The sequence below is a fragment of the Lycium ferocissimum genome, chromosome 11, assembly GCF_029784015.1.
Source record: "Lycium ferocissimum isolate CSIRO_LF1 chromosome 11, AGI_CSIRO_Lferr_CH_V1, whole genome shotgun sequence".
In the NCBI taxonomy this organism is placed as follows: domain Eukaryota; kingdom Viridiplantae; phylum Streptophyta; class Magnoliopsida; order Solanales; family Solanaceae; genus Lycium; species Lycium ferocissimum.
The window spans coordinates 60,203,289-60,220,603 of NC_081352.1; the positions used below are offsets into that span (position 1 = coordinate 60,203,289).

The window sequence follows — 17,315 nt, forward strand, 5'->3', positions numbered from 1 at the left end:
TAACAGTGGTGGATTACTCGTTTTCCTTTTTTTTTTTTTTGCGTTTTTTGGGCAGTCCGTGCACTGTTGGGACTGCCCATTTTTTGGTTTTTTTTTTTTTTTTTTTATTTGTTTTTCTATTGTTAATTAGTTAATTATTTATTGCTTGTTTATTTAGTATTTGTTAATTATTGGATTAGCGACTTAAGTATTTATTAATTGTTAGACTAGCTATTTCAATTTTTAGACTCGGCTAATTATTTATTTTGTTTTTGCTAAGCCAATTGTTTATTTGTTAATAATTTCTTAATTGTTTTGTTTCATTAGTTAATTAATTGTTTATTTGTTAAATATACGATAATAATTTATTAATTTTTTGATTAGTTACTTAATTGTTTATTTATTAAATATATGATAATAACTTGTTAATTATTTGATTTGTTAGTTATTTGTTTATTTATTAATTATTTATACTAATTGTATCCTAACTAATTGTTAATTATTTAACTCATCTTTATATTTTAGGAATGAAAACCCTTAGTTTAGGATTCATAACCCGTAGCTTAGGATTGAAAACCCTTAATATAATTTTCTATAAAAGATTACGTAACTAATATTACTTGTTAATGATTTATTTAAAATACGTAAAACAGATGGGTCACCACAATCTTTAATAAAATTTTCGATAAAAGATTACATAGCTAATACTAATACTAATACTACTTGTTAATGATTTATATAAAATGCGTAAAATAGATGGATCACCACCCTCTTGATCCGGGGCCCTTCGACCGAGAGTTCTTGTATCTTCACCCCGAGCATAGGTCGCAACATATACGGACATCCGACCGCTGTTCCGAGTCACGTGTCCGTACCCGGTTAGGGACTCGGCATGGGAGATCTTAGCCGCCGCCCCCCACATCCTCGTGTCCCGGATATACTACGTCGGGGCGGTATCTACCGGTGCGTCGAAGTTGGTCGGGTACGGCACGATAGGTCGCTAGTGACAGCATTGATTGAGAGGTGGCGACCGGAGACGCACACATTTCATCTCCGCACCGGTGAGGCTACCATTACCCTTCAGGATGTGGAGGTCATTTATGGGCTACAGGTTGATGGACGCCCATTGTATATTGAGGAGCCTCCCTGCCGCCGCCTTACCGAGATGAGTTGATTAGGCTCACCGGTTTATTTGCTACGGATGGTCATATATCCGGCCAGAGTCGGCTTTTGTTGTCGGCCCTTTATGCTCACTTGCGCCTCACAGACATGCAGCATCCGATTGGAGAGGACACGCCTCAGGCTGATGTTGATCGACGTGCGCGTCTATACCTACTCATCATATTCGGGGCCATCCTATTCCCGAACACTTCGGGTTCGCATATGAGCTTGAGGTATCTTCGGTATATCGACGATCTCGCCGAGATAGGATGTTATAGTTGGGGCGCTGCTGTGCTGGGCTACATGTATCGACAAAAAGGGATTTCTCGGGCGTAGACGCGCTTTTGAGATGGTCTTTGGAAATTGGCATACTTCTTTTCGATCGTCGGCACAGAGGTATATGGCGCTCCACAACATTTTAATCCGGCATCGTTGTAGAGTGGCGACTTATAGAGGGTAAAATCTTCAACTTCGTATTTTGGACATTCAAACCATGCATTGATGGTTTTGCTCGCCGACCGAAGTGATATCCATAGATGGTACGCATGTATATGGTGCCTACGACATCAAGCTCCTAATTGCAATAGGAATGGATGCCAATGGGTCAATATTTCCTCTTGCTTTCGCAATTGCCGCTAACGAGAGCAACGACACATGGGGGATCTTTTTGACCCATTTGAAAACTCATGTTATTAAGGATCGTACCGGCATACGCGTCTTTGTCTGATCGTCATAAAGGCATATTGCACAATATGGATAATTTACCGGGGTGGCAGCCTCCCTTTGTTTACCATCGATATTGTTTAAGGCACTTGAAGGCGAATTTGCAATCAACGTTTCACAATGGCACTCTAAACAAATTGATGTGGGGGGCACGAGCATCAACAACGAAAATGGGCCGCAAAAATGGATCGATCGAGGTCGGTGAGTGAACCGCATACGTTTGGTTGATGAAGCTCGATGTTCAAAAATGGACGCTTCATGCCGATGGAGGAAAAAGATGGGGCATGCTCACAACAAACGGTACTCGCAGTCTTTCAATGGATTGCCGAAATCCGCTCGAGGACTACCCGTCACCGCAATGGTGAGAATGACTTTCAAGCAAGTGGTGGAGCGATTTGTTGTTAGGACAAGGCAGCCGAGCCGATATTAGCCGACGGCGGGACATGGATGCCAAAGCCCTTCAAAACTATGGAGCATTATAGACAAAAATGTCAGCGTCACCAAATGACCGAGTATGACCCAATTCAACATGTGTATGAAGTTAGGACGGGTTATTATAACGGTAAGGGTGGAAACGTGCATACCGTTTATGAGGCAACAAGAATATGCACTTGTGGTAAGTGGCAAACGTACCACATGCCGTGTTCTCATCTTTGTCAAGTGCTTCGAGAGAATGAGAAAAACGGTAACAAATTATGTGGCGGGGGAATACAAGGTCCAAAGTTACCTTAGAGCATATTCCGGCCAATTCCACCCACTTGGTAATGAAGCTTATTGGCCAAACGAGCCGTTTTCGATGGTTGCTAACAAGGATTACATTAGAAAATTGGGCATTAACTCACGGAGTCGTAGACCCAATCAAATGGATGTTAGTGAAAGAACTTACTCTCGCAAGTGCTCTATATGTAAGCAATATGGCCATGACAAGCGTTCGTGTGGGCAACAAGGCCGTGGTAGTACAAGCACGTCTCGAAGTAATAGAGCCTCTAGAACTTGAAGATTGTATTGTTATTGTAATTGTAATTTATTATTGTATTGCTTTGAATTAGTATTGTAATTAAATGGAATGAATTATTTTTTAATTAGTATAAACCTCTCGTATTGGATGAATTATTATTAAAACACTTAAATCAAAACCCTATAAATATTACAAGTTTCAAAACTTGCTTCGGGCACTTTAGAACCCCTAAAACGACGATCCAAACGTTTAGGTGGACTTGATGTAATGAGCGACATTATTGTACGCAAAAAAAGATATTAAATTTTATATAAAATATTGATATTTTAGAATTTTGAAATATGACTAATCTTTGCCCAAAGTATGGAAAAAAAACGTGTTTGGAAAGGTAACGCAAAAAAAAAAAAAACAGTTCAGCTCCTTTCACGCACGAATTTCATGCGTGAAAGGCTCAAACTGCATTTTTGCAGTTTGGTCCTTTCACGCACGAATTTCGTGCGTGAATACTACTAATGGAATTTTTTTTTTTTTCACACTAGTTTGGTACAACTTTTTATTTTTTGTGCTACTTAAGTCGCGGACTCCTTTTCTATGTATGTTTTGTTGCGTTTCACATTAAATTTAAGAAAGAAAGATTGGCTACTCTAAAATGAATTAATATTTATGTAATTACTCTTTCCGTCTCAAATTATTTATCCGGTTTTTTTGTTTTACACGTCCCTTAAAAAATGATAATTAAGAGGGATATTTGACTGGCTTTAACCTTATTTATGTCTAAGATATAATCTCTCTCCAATAAATATTTACTCCCTTTATGTGTCATCTTCCTTTTAATGACAAAATTCTACTAAGAATAAAATGGAAAAAAATAATTTATTTTGCTTTAACTTCTGAAATGACAAATAATTTGAGACAACTATTTAGAGTAACCACGGTAGATAATTCGAGACAGACAGAGTATATACTATCTCATTAAGAATATAAAATTTTAAAATAAAATTATATTTCTACATAATGAAGTACAACTAGTTTTTGAGATTGAGTAAAAAGTACTCCTTCCGTCTATTTTTACTTTTCCTCTATGACTCGGCACACTCCCTGAGGAGCCACAAATAGGATGACAATTTTATTATATCACCTCTAACTATTAATAAGTCATCTAATGATTGAAATCAGTCCAAATACTTTAAAAATGCAACCACTAATAATTTTTTGAAGTTTTCAGCCCAACAATTAATACTCCTTCCGGATAAAAAAGAGTATCGACTTAGCCATTTGCACACCCCTTTAGAAAACATTAACTCTTAGACAAAAATAGGTAATTTGACCTAACTAATCCTAATTAAATAGGTATTCAGATTTGATCACTAAACACTTAAGAAGGGCAATTTTGGAAGAATAAGATTAATTGTTTCTTGATTTGATAAGTGGACACTCTTTTTTATCCGGAGGGAGTAATAAGGGTAAAATATGTATGAAATGGTAATCTCTTGATTTTCCAAACTGAACAAGTAAAAGTGGACATCTATTTTTAGTATACAGCACAAGTAAAATTGGACGGAGGGAGTAACAACTTGTTTGGATGGTTGTTACCTGTTGTATTGTATCTGTTGTATTGTATTGTGTTGTTAGTTTAAATATAATGTTTGTTTTGATTGTTACTTAAATTTTAATGTATCGTATCGTTAATCCATCGTCACGTAACGACGAAAAGTCCCATTTTATGTAACGACCGATTTGGTGTTATTGCGTCGTTATCTTATATTTTCTTCTCATTTTTATTATCTAATCATTCTATTTTATCATTTACCCTACCTTAAAAGGGTACTTATATCCCGTACCCTACTTTTCTTGTAGGATTATCCTTCAAATCGTTGAGGAATGAGACTATGTAACGATGGGAAACGATACAATCTATTCAAACGTTGTGTTAATCAAAACAATACAATACGATACAATACAAGACGTTACAATACCATACAATATGTAACAACCATCCAAACAAAGTGTAAAATATAACAACAAAAAAAATAGGGAGGGAGGAATACAATTTTTTTGGCCTAGGTCGAAGGGTGAAATGGTGTGGTAGGACCATAGGAGGGATAGGCATTTAATGAATTTTAAAATCTACAATAACTAATAAAATGACCAGCTCAATTGCTGTCTTATTCACCATTTGTCATGTTTCATAAATAAACGTCTTTTTTTATACAAATACAACTGAAAGTGGGAACATGTTTAATGACCCTTTATCTCTTCTGCCTACCAATGAATAAATTCCCCAATTTCTCCCTCCCTATATGTATGTCCATAAAGAATTTCAACTTCCTACCTACAGCTCATTTATATATATAATATCTACCCTGCTCCCCCTCCAGTTACAACCATCCCCAACAACAAAAAACAATAAAACTTATTAGGGATCTTTTTTTTCACTTCCAATATACACAAATTAAATTGAACCGAATCCAACATTATCGTTGTGCACCGGGGACCTTGGATTCAATCCGAGTCTTGATAGGTTTCAGTTTTAGCCCCATGCTCTCCGGAGATAGAAGCTCGGGTGCGATACAAGATGGACTAAGTGGACTCCTTGGGCTGCCATTGAACTGGTTAGGTCTGTATAGTCCATATCCCATGAGGAAATACTCCATTGGTATCAACATTGCATGTGGCTGTTCTTCTGTCACCATTGATCCACATTCCTGTACCTGCAAATTGTAATCACAACCCCATAACTTTTAGTGAACAACACCATTCCCTATATTAATTCAGCATTTACTTCAAACTTCAAAGTACGATAACACATAGGATCTGCAACTCAACACAAGATCCAATGCCTATGCCAACTAATACATCACCATTTAAAAATAGTAAAAATTAAATAGGATACATTACTTCAATCAGGGCGCTTCTGCACCTTTTTATGAACGTGCACATCATTTTATTCAGGTATACACTACAAACAGATTCTTGCCTAACCAGCCAAACATCACAAAAATGGAAATTAGCTAGCCCTACATAACTTTTAGCCAGAAAAGGACTAACATTTATACGGAAATAGCGTGTTACTCCCTATTTATTAAGTTGCAAGACAAGGTTTAGTTTACTAAGTTGCCCCTATTTATTAGATTCTTTTTGAGAATTGAGCAGTATTAAAAAAACCTACTTCTTTAATGTCAAGTGTATGGTTGGAAATAATGGCCAACGTTAGTCTTGGATTCCTAAAGTGACAATTATTTTGAGTTAAAGCGACAGTTAAAATGGGACGGAGGGCATATTAAAGATTAAAGTGAAAGAAAGCATACCTCCACTAAGGCACTGAATCTTCTGTCCAATTTAGCAGTCATGTGGAGAGCCTCGGAATGGAAAGGAGAACTATCCCCGACAAATATGAGGGTTCGACATTGTAGTTTCTTCAATCCTTGTGTGATATCCGGTCTCCTGCTCATTTGCAAAACCAAGCTTAGAGAGGTCTATCTAATTTTGTGACTATTCGGAAACAACACATTGCTATCTATTTAATTTAAGCAGTGAGATCAAGTTTCTTACCCGTCAATAGCTTGCAGAAACCGTAAAATGTTTATGCTCTGTCTCTCATCTAGCAACTGAAAAGATGAGAAAAACACCAAATAAAATAATTAAAAGAAAATCAAGATCTGCAAAGCAATAATCAAAGGAAAAGGTAGAAGAATAATCAAATTGACTAACTACTGAAGAATCAAAAGAGACACTTACTCTTCTGCATGCTTGAGCTATATCTGATTCTGGAACATCTGCAGTGCCACGAACCTCCTGATACAATTAAAGCAACCTCCTTATTATTCAATCTGATAGGTAGAAAAGGCAACAGACATGAAGGGTGAAAAAAACAAATAATAGAACACAACAGGTACCTTGCTGAAGTAACGGTATAGTAAAAAGTCTTTCAGCAGACCACACATTCCATAAAAGTAGAGTAAATTTGACATGACCTGCAGAATGAACAATTATCTCAACTTCTATAGAGTGTATCGTCTTCTCATTTTGAGAAACGGTAAAAGGAAGTTATGAAATGGTACCTTATTATAAAACCATTCACTCCAAGAAGGTGCTTTGCATAGAGGGGAAACAAGAATCAAACCAAGAACACGCTCCCTATGTTTTATCTGCAATATAAGTTATATGTTAGTGAAACAGATAACCGACCACTAAGAGGAGTATCACATGGTCAGTTTGAAAAACAAACTTACCGCGAATAAGGTGAGTATATAAGCACCAGCCGTTACTCCCATACACATAACTGACCGCAGCCTGAAAACAGCAAGACATGTTGCTTAGAAAAATTTCCTCACTTTTTTTTCCCTGCAGGAGTCATTGCTTAAAAAAGGGTTATCAAGAAAGGGCTCACAAAAAGCAGAAAAGAGATCTCAAACAAGTTATAAGAAAAGAAACAGCATTTGCAATCTTTATAATTAAATATATCGAGTAAATGAAGCTCGAGAAATTACCCAAAATAGTTAAGAACCTCAACTATCTGATCTGCCAAATCATCGACTGAAGGTACAGGATCATCTGGACAAATTGCTGCAGCTCCCAACTGCAAAAACTCTTGTGGATATGAGAGAGCACTATGTGAGTAATGGAGATAAGTTGAATCGATTTTAATAGAACAGAGAGCCAAAACCCCAATAAGATTACATGAAAGGAAACAAGGTGGCCAATTCACGGACCTCATGCCCCGGAGGACTTATGTGGTAAATGCAAAAGTTATGAAGCAGCAATGAAGCTGCTTCTGGACAGAAGAACAATCCTTGGAAACATGACATATCTGCAGATAACGATCAATAACAAACAAGCAACAATATTAAGCACATGAATAGAATCCTGAAAATGGAATATATGGAACATAAAAATAAAAACTCTCACTTACGATTTAGAGCTAAATCTGGATAAGTTATCAGTGGCGGCTTCTCTTGGTCTCCATAAACTATAACAGACACAGAGCCGCAGCCAGTCCGTACGACGTGCTCCTGAATAGAGTTTCTTCATATAAGTTTAATAAATCAGGAAAAACATACATCCATTATCTACAGAATACTAATTCCTCCAAGCTTAAAGTTAACAGGAAAAGCTCTATTAATCAGTATGATTTAGTAAACCAGAAATAATTTGGCTTAGTGCAATTTAAATCACTTCTCTATACAATATCACTCACACCTCGAGTAGAAGACATTGTTGTCCTCCTCCCCTCATATCCCCCAAACTTCTTATTATTTTTTAAAAAAGAATTTCCCCCTCAACTGTATGCAATGAGCATAACTATGTGATCAGCTCACTACACATTAAAATTTAACATCAAACAAGAAAAGAAGAAATTTGGATTATTACCAATTCCTGAAAAGAGATAAGACGAAAAGGACGGAAAGACAACAACAAAGAAGAGATAAATGGACTCATATGTTAAGAAGTAAAAGGTAAGCTGTGTTTGAAAGTGACTGGAATAGCAAATGTCACAAGAAGATGATAGGTAAGTCTCAACCAATGGTGTACAATAAGTAGGAGTAAACAAACACAGAGGATTGAAAAGATAAAATCTAGCATTCAAATAAAGCATACAAAAAAATTAAACGGATGTCCTAGCATTATCAACATTATTCAGGAGCAGAGGCGGGGGAGCACTATAACGTGGGGTTCAATTGAACCCCAAACTTTCGATGCGGGGTATAAATTTATGTGTAAAAATTTACTAAAATTATAATAAATAGTAGATATGAACCCATAACTTTAGAAATATAATGGTTTAGTGCTAAAAATCTAAGATGTTAAACCCCAAGAATTTAAATCCTAGATCCGCCTCTGTTCAGGAGTGCTCCATTCGATCTCCGACAGACGAATGAATTTACAAGCAATCAATATGTCAAAACAATCAGATTAAAAAGCTATTTGGCAAATGTAAAATGAGTCTGCAACAATTAAAACAAAAAAAGAAGATGAAAATACCATTCAAAAATCCAATTGTTTTGCGCTCATCTGTAACCAAAGAAAAGTGCATATGATAATGACTCTAAAAAGGGCAGCCCGGTGCATTAAGCTCCCGCTACGCGCAGGGTCTGGGGAAGGGCCAGACCACAAGGGTCTATTGTACCCAGCCTTACCCTACATTTCTGCCAGAGGTTGTTTCCACGGCTTGAACCTGTGATCTCCCGGTCACATGACAAACTTTACCAGTTACGCCAGGGCGACTCTAAAAGGTTTGTTTGAGGAATCCAATTGGGAAAAGAAAAAACAAAAACAAACAAGAATTGCTCTGCCTAAACAAGAAATTTGACCACCGAGAAGAGAACATCTCCAACTATGACGGATACTTCAAGCATTAATCTTCTTGTACCCAAAACATAAAGCACATCTACACTAAACAACTTCAAAAAGTTGTATTTGCACAAAAAATGGACAATTAATTACCCACAAATGCATTATCAATACCTAGAAATGACCTGAAGAGAAAACAAAGCACATTGCCCCTTCACTTAGAAACTTAAATTAACCAATTAATCACGTATTAAGACAAACCCATTTCCTTAATTTACCATAAGAATCAAAAAATCTGACCTTTCCACCAAGATAAATGGTCTCAACATCAATGGAAACAGAATCACTACTTGAATTAGAATCTGCCATGGAAGTCACCTTATCTTCCAAGAATTTGAGATTTTCAAGAATGGGTATTCCAAGAATTCAAGAAAGAAAGAAAATGTGCAAGAATCCTCACTTTCCTTCAACTATTTCTCTCTTTCAATGCATACATGTGAAATGCTTTTATTATGGCTTATATACCAAGCGATTCTTTCTCTTTTTCTTCTTTGTTCTTCTCTTTTCTCTCTCTCTCTCTCTCTACTTTCCTTATTTTGGTTTCTCTATATTTATTCAACGGTTCTTTTTTATTTCTCAAGAATTTCAATCAGTGGTTTAACTTAACCTCCACCGACGCCTTTTAGGCCTTAACCATTGACCGTGGTCAAATTTTGACTGCAGTTTACGACCGACAGCTTGGCATTACCTAAATATTTTTTTCTCTATATATGCGGATATGCCACCTTATTGCGAGCTGCTTCAGACTACGTCGTTCTGTTCTGCCTTTTTTTTTTTTTTTTTTTTTTTTTTTTTTCCCATCCGGTGTCTGGTATTCACAATAGAGCTCGACTAATCTGGACTGATGCCGGGCAACGCCCCATTTGATTTGTTTTCCATTCAGTGTCTGGTATCCACATTAGAGTCCGACTAATCTGGATTCACGCCGAGTAGGACCACATTTGGGAGTAACGCAACCTACCCAGGATTTTTCCATAACCATGGCTCCAACCCGAGACCTCTGGTTAAGGGAGAAAAATTATTCCCACAATTTTAAGACGTCTCAGGGTCAAAGTCATTTAAACCTAACCCTCGCATCAAAAGTCCAAAATCTAAAATTGAACATGCACTCATTACCCATGAGCTAAGAAATTCAATATAATAATTAAAAATAACGACAACAAGATAGCAAGATACACAAAGAAATCAAAATAACATGTAGTAGTAAAAATGAAGAATAAGATACTTTGATACTACTAGGTAAGACTACTAAATAAGGGAAAGATGAGAAGAGGAGACTAGCTTCCTGCTTCTCCCTCATAAAAGTACTACAACACATGCACGACTACTTATCTTTCTGCCCTAATCCTCAACCTCCAGATCTTCATATCTGAAGTCATGTCCTCAGTAAACTGAAGATGTGTTATGTCCTATCTGATCACCTCCCCCAAGTTTTTCTTTAACTTACTACCTCTCCTAGAACTTGTTATAGTCAAACACCCACACCTCCTTACTGGTGCCTCCGTGCACCTCCTCTTCACGTACCCGAATCATCTCATTATTGCTTCTCTCACCTTGTCCGCCACGGAAGCCACTCCCGCTTTGTCATGTATAAATTCGTTCCTAATCTTGTAAGTTCGAAATTAGGAATCCATCCTAGAATATTAGGCCGAAATTTCACAGTTTCCTTACTCAAATCTGAGAGCTAAATCTTCCAAAAATCTCAAAAGCTACGTTAACCCATTTTAAAATTTGAACTCAGCTATTTATAGAGTATAATGACTTTTTCGTGATTGCAGGACCCACCATCAGGTTAGTCGAGCACCACCCGGCACTCCTTCGTATCGTGGTCAGACCATCTCACGATCGCGGAGAAGTGTTAACCAGGTCTGACCACACTAACCCTTCGTGGTCGCTTTTGACCCACCTGCACATCGCGATCACAATCGGTGTCCTCGCGATCGTGAAGAAGGCACCATACACCATATTTCAGCTGCTGTCAAGTTGATTCCAATGGCGTCGAAACACTCCCGAGCTCCTGGGTCCAAATTTGAGCATGTCAACAAGTCCAAAACATATTATAGACCTATGTGAAGCCTCAAATCACACCACGGCACTAATCCTCAAAAAAGAGGGGTCAAATTCTTTATTTTAGCTTTTAAACCTTTTAAAACAATAGCGCGTTCAAAAATCATTCGGAACCCTTGGGGCCTCAATTGGAACCACCGCTAAATCCCAAAAAAAAAAAAAAAAAAAAAAAAAAAAAAAACAACCATAAAATAAAAAACATTAACTCGAAACGGGAGTTTGAAATGTTACGGTTATCCTTTCAATAATTGAAGTCTCATTTGACCTTCACCAGTTTTGGTAAGATTTTGGGTGGTTGCGATCTATAATTATCAATGTAAACTCATTGACTTGTAGAGCAACAGCATTTAAAGGGAAGGGGAACAACATATTGTGATAATCAGAGTAAATAAATCACTTCATTTCACCGTGATTGATGTAAAATAAAATATAGGATTTTCACTTCTATTTCACCGTGATTGGTGTAAAATAAAATAGAGGATTTTAAGAAATCATCATGAGATTCTCATGCCATTTCTTAATGCGTTAATATTGTATCTTTTCCAGCTATTACATCGTTATCAAACCTTTTTTTCATTAAAAAAAAAAATATATATATATATATTGGACCATTTTTTAAAATTTTATTTGTTTACATATTTATTTTTCTATTTGAACTGCTTAAACTAATCAAAAGTATTAAAATATTGCGCCCTACAGTCCGAATATTAGTTGTTTCAATAAAATTAATTATTTTATCAATAAAATTAATTATTTTAAAGCATTTGATATTTTAGGAAAATAAAGAGCATTTATTACTTTCTTTTTATGATTAGGGAACCCACAAAGAAGAATCCTTGGTGCGAAGAGAAAGCTAAAACTCCGGTCACGATGGCCGCAAAGCATCTGAGAAGAGATAACCCGCATTAGGCAGGTTTGGTAGCTAGTTTGGAGGTGTGTTATGCAGGTATTAAATCTTGCATAAGTAATACCACGTTTGGTAGCTGGTTAGGAAGTAAGTTATTCATGTATAAAATTAATACAGTGTTTGATTTGCAATTTAAAAACCTGCATAACTAATATGAGGGAGTCTGTGTATTATTTTATGCATGATAGAAGGTGAAATAACTAATATATGAATAACTAAACCTTACATAACTAGTCCATGTATCAAATAATACATCAATTCTTTCATAACTAATTCTTGTATTAGTAATACCTGCATAACTCCAACCAGCTACCAAACGACCCCTAGGCCCTGAGTGATACATTTAAGAGGGAGAGATAAAGGGTTGTTAGACGATTACTCTAATAACTAAAGTTTATTTAACTTCTTTCTTAGGTTATTGTATAAATATTTTAAAAGATGATAACATGGACCGTAAAAGTAACTTATATTTATTCGTAAAATAAAAAGTTAAATTTTGACTGATATGAGAATTATTCACTTTTTTGCGAATTTTTTTTTTCACTTTACTTGAAAATTAGTGTTTGATCATAAAAATTCTAAACACAACTTGAAATTGTATTTGAAATTTGAAAAACGCCTAAACTCCTGTTTTCACTTTTTGTTTACTTCAGTACATTGAAACAAGCAAATGTTTTTTTGCAACAACTATAACCGAACATAACTTCATCTTCAACTCCAACTTCAAATTAAATTCCAAGTAAAATGAAAAATATTTAGTTTTCATGGCCAAAACACCTACTAAGTAGGTATTTTTCATTTTATTTGGAATTATTGAGGTTGTAGTTAAAAATAGAGTTGTATTTGGTTATAGTTTTACAAAAAAAATTGAAAGTGAAAATAGAATTTTTAGTGTTTTTTAAATTTTAAATAAAACTTCAAATTAGATTTAGACTTTTCATTGCTAAACTCTAATTTTTAAATAAAGTGGAAAAAATTGGAAAAAAATGAAAAATTCTCATGGCAAAATGACTGCTTTGTTGTTTGAAGTAAAATACAGGTAAGCAAAGAATACAGGGCCACGTGTGGTTTTGACTGACGATGATGATGTTGGAATTCCAATAACTAGATGTTTATATTCTACCAGGAGCAGGTCCCACCAGTAGATGATTTCTTTTTTGTTTTTGTTTTAGCTTTTATGAAATTTGCCTTTTGGAATATTTATACTGGATGTGTAGTAACATGGCCTTAGAAGCTAAAAAACAGTAGTTATGGCTTGACCATCTTCTTTACTCAATTATCAATCATTTGTTCACCGAAAAAGGATTGACTAATCATTTCTTCATTCTTCACTGGATAATTTTACTACTCTCTTTTAGCTGTCTCTTGTTTTTTTCCTTAGTTGAATTTGATATTCACAATAAACTCATTTTAATTTATCTTCTCCCTTAATTTATAATAAATTTTGCTACTTTAAGAATATACAATATTATATTTGCCTGGTTGTTTTTCGAGTATCAAGGTGGAGGGTTAGTAGGCTCTGCATGGAATTATTTTTTCCAGTAGTAGGAGTAGTAGTATCTTTGTTATGTCTGCTTTTTATTAGATCCCTAGTACTACCTCATTGTTTCTGTCACTCTATTATCTTATTATTTTGCGGCTATTACTGCTTATTATTACTGATTATTATTATTGATGCTTCTTCACTTCTCTTTTCATTTCTTCTTGTGTCAGGGTCTATCGGAAAATTAAGATTTTTGACTATTGTAGTCGGGATTTAAATAATAATATTTCCAGAAAATTAAAACTTCTGACTGTAATAGTCGGAATATTAATTAAATAAATAATTAATAATCTAATATTCCGACTACAGTGGTCGGAATATTAATAAAATAAAATTTTAATAATATAAATATTTCAACTACTGTAGTCGGAATATATACATTTATTAAATAATTATTTTATTAATGTTCCGACTACTGTAGCCGAAATATTTAAGTTTTTGCAGTCGCCTCTTATTTTACATCGGCAGACTATTATAGTCGGAAATTTTCCGACTACAGTAGTCGGAAAACATTTTCCGACCATCCATTTTTCGACTACCTGAAAATGGTCAGTAGGGAGTCAGAAATCCTTATATGCCGACTACATTCGGACTACAATAGCTATTGGACAATCATGATTTTCTAGTAGTGTATTCTACGATGTCTGAGGTAGGGTAAGGTCTGCGTCTGTTCATCATCTCAGGACCATCAAGTAGGGATTTTACTGGGTATGATGTTGTATATTCTGGTTGTCATCCAAGGTAAGAAATAAATAAATAACAACGGATTACTCGACTATTGATGATAATGAATGTACATAATTCATGAGAATTTTATCAAATAATGTATTTGCTCTCAATGACCTCCATAATACAAGAGTAATAAGAACTGATTTGACAAAACTTTGAACAAATTTATTTGTGCTTGGAATGATAGCATTTGTTTCTTGCAGGATAAAATGACTATGTTTGGTGGAATAATCATGATTCTATACTTTTCTATATTACTCCATTAGAATAGAGAATGAACCGCCGTCCTCCATAATTTCGCAATTTGGATGGATACTTGATATCATTTATATATTCATTTGATTTTAATATATGATCTTTTGTTGGCTTTCACATATATGTGATATGTGTTATTGGTTGTACTAGTACCACTTTACCAGCCGAATAAGGGGTGAGCATGTGACTCATTATCTGTAATTTTCATTTGTCAGGGGTGTAAGAATATGCTATTGATTAGCTTCACTATTATTTATTTATTTATAATTATTATCATTATTTAAAGGTGCTTCCATACCATGAAAGTACCATAGAGAGAATCCAAAACTACCATAGAGAGAATCCAAAACTATCCTTTCCAAAAATAAGAGTCTAAAATAATCAGTGGACCATAAGAGGCAACAATGGGATTGCTTAGCTTTGTTTTTCTACTAGTTTCATGTTTTTGTTTCTTTGCTACATGTTTGAAGTGGTTTTAACACCAAGCAAGAGTATTTTGTCTGCTAGGTGCAATTCATCAAGATGTAGTCAGTGAATACTCTTCTCATGTCAATAGACTAATTAATTAATCCATTCAATCAATCAATCAAATATGCCTCTATTCTAAAGTATAGTTGTTAGGATTGGTTATATGCATTTTCTATATGTAATTCCTCTATTTGGGGCTCATGTTTATGTCAAAGGCTAGTTAAATAATTTCATTCTAAGGCAAATTAGGTATTCTCAACGACATGGTCACAAAATCTTACAATTAATCTGATACTAAAGAACTTGTCGCGCTTCACGCTAGGGGTGTACATGGACCGGGTTGGTTCGGATTTTTTAAACACTAAACCAAACCAATTGCGTCGGGTTTTAAAATTTACACACCAAACCAAACCAATAAAATTCGGGTTTTTCAACCTCGGATTTTCTCGGGTTATTCGGTTTTTTCGGGTTTTTTTTTTTTTTTTTTCCGGAATAGTCTTGATACAAAACATATACACTTTTACTTTAAATATTTCTTTAGTCCTAGTAAGATACAACTATATAATTAAGGTGTTTCTTAAGAAAATAACATAAAATGTGAGAAGAGTGATGACATTCTATTAAATATTGGCAAAAGATAATAAAATCGGTTAAAATAGATATTGCTAATTAATAAGCCATAAAGAAAATGACCATAATCTAAAAATACTAAGTCATCTAAAATAAGTACAGCTAACAAGTATTAGTTACATGACAAAGAAAAAAAAACTTAAGCTATGTATTTTCACTCCCTAAACCAATTATACAAAACTAAAGAATAGATATCCAACATTATTGTCATTCTTAGTGGTAGATTGAATTTCTTTTGTGCATTAGTGTTGAGTTGGTTTTGGTTTGGACTTTATTTGAGTTACTAACATCCATAAGATATAAAACTTATTGACATTCAAAATTCTAAGTTCAAGCTTGAATAATATGATAATAGATAAAAAAAAAACTACGAAAAAATTTAAGAAATATTTATAAATTACATTACAAATAAATATTTTAAAAACTGAATACATGTAATGTCGGGTTGGTTTGGTTCGGTTTGACTTTTTTTAGCTAAAACCAAACCAAACCAATTATGGTCGGGTTTTTTTTTCAACACCAAACCAAGTCAAACCAAACCACTAGTCGAGTTTTTTTCTCGGTTTGACTCGGTTTATCGGTTTGGTGCGGTTTGTCGGTTTACTTTGTACACCCCTACTTCACGCGATTACGGAAGACCTCCCTTTCTTGTGTCGAAGACTAGGAAGACAAATAATCCCTTTCTAATATTCAAATATTAAAAACTAGGTTATATATACCTATTTTTTTATTTTTACGTTCTTTTATAACACATGGGGTTTCACAAAGAGAAGGGAAAAGTATTGGGTGTGTGAATAAAGTTCTACATGAAAAGTAAAAGAGAAAAAGAAGTTATTTAATAAAGTGTTGGATACTTAGTGTGATGCCTTTGGAAAAAAATCGTGCGATCTGACCAAAGACAGACAATATTACACCATGTTAAGAATAGCTTTGGAATGTTTTAGCCCAACAACTGCATCAGAGTCAATGGCTCGGCAAAATGAGTATAAACATGATGCCTTTGCCCATCTACGAACCGTTTTGCTACATTTACCTGTAGTTTTGAAGACACTTACACAAAAAAAAGGTAGTGGGCTTGATGGTCGTAAATACTCGGTTGATGTGGATGGCATATAGTTAATCTCTAAATTAGCGCCTTGAACAACCCGTCTGATCGTTTAGAGTATTAGAATCATTTTTTCCTAATTGAGACTTCTCGTAGGTACATTTAGTGTTTTATGACTTGCGGATATGGGTGACAGGGGTCCCTAAGACTCGAATTCATTCCGGAGAAGAATAACAAAACTAGAGTTGGAAAATTCAAGAGACCAAAATCAATATTTCATGTTAACGGGTTCAAAATCGCGTTTTGAAAGTTCATATAGGTCTGTATGATGATTTATAACTGGTTTGGATAGTTTGGTTGAGTCCCAGGTGCTCGAGAGTGATTTGATACGCTTAAGCTAAAACTAGTAATCAAGGACTAAGAGTTGACCATAGTCAAATATGTGATTAAACGGCCTCGGATTGGTGATTCTTTTGGTGCAAGCATGTCTTCCATATCT

General features: G+C 35.0%; 1 protein-coding gene across 1 annotated transcript; it reads right to left on the reverse strand.

The window, feature by feature from the left end:
- Nucleotides 1-4,954: 4,954 nt before the first annotated feature.
- On the reverse strand, nucleotides 4,955-9,722 carry LOC132037770 (protein NDL1-like). Its single transcript, XM_059428375.1, has 11 exons — nucleotides 9,413-9,722; nucleotides 7,734-7,833; nucleotides 7,534-7,631; nucleotides 7,312-7,400; nucleotides 7,054-7,114; nucleotides 6,883-6,969; nucleotides 6,718-6,795; nucleotides 6,560-6,616; nucleotides 6,374-6,429; nucleotides 6,130-6,265; nucleotides 4,955-5,532 (listed from the first exon to the last, which is right to left on the reverse strand). The coding sequence occupies exons 1-11, from the start codon at nucleotides 9,479-9,481 to the stop codon at nucleotides 5,296-5,298; spliced, it is 1,068 nt and encodes a 355-aa protein (XP_059284358.1). The 5' UTR covers nucleotides 9,482-9,722; the 3' UTR covers nucleotides 4,955-5,295.
- Nucleotides 9,723-17,315: the final 7,593 nt, after the last annotated feature.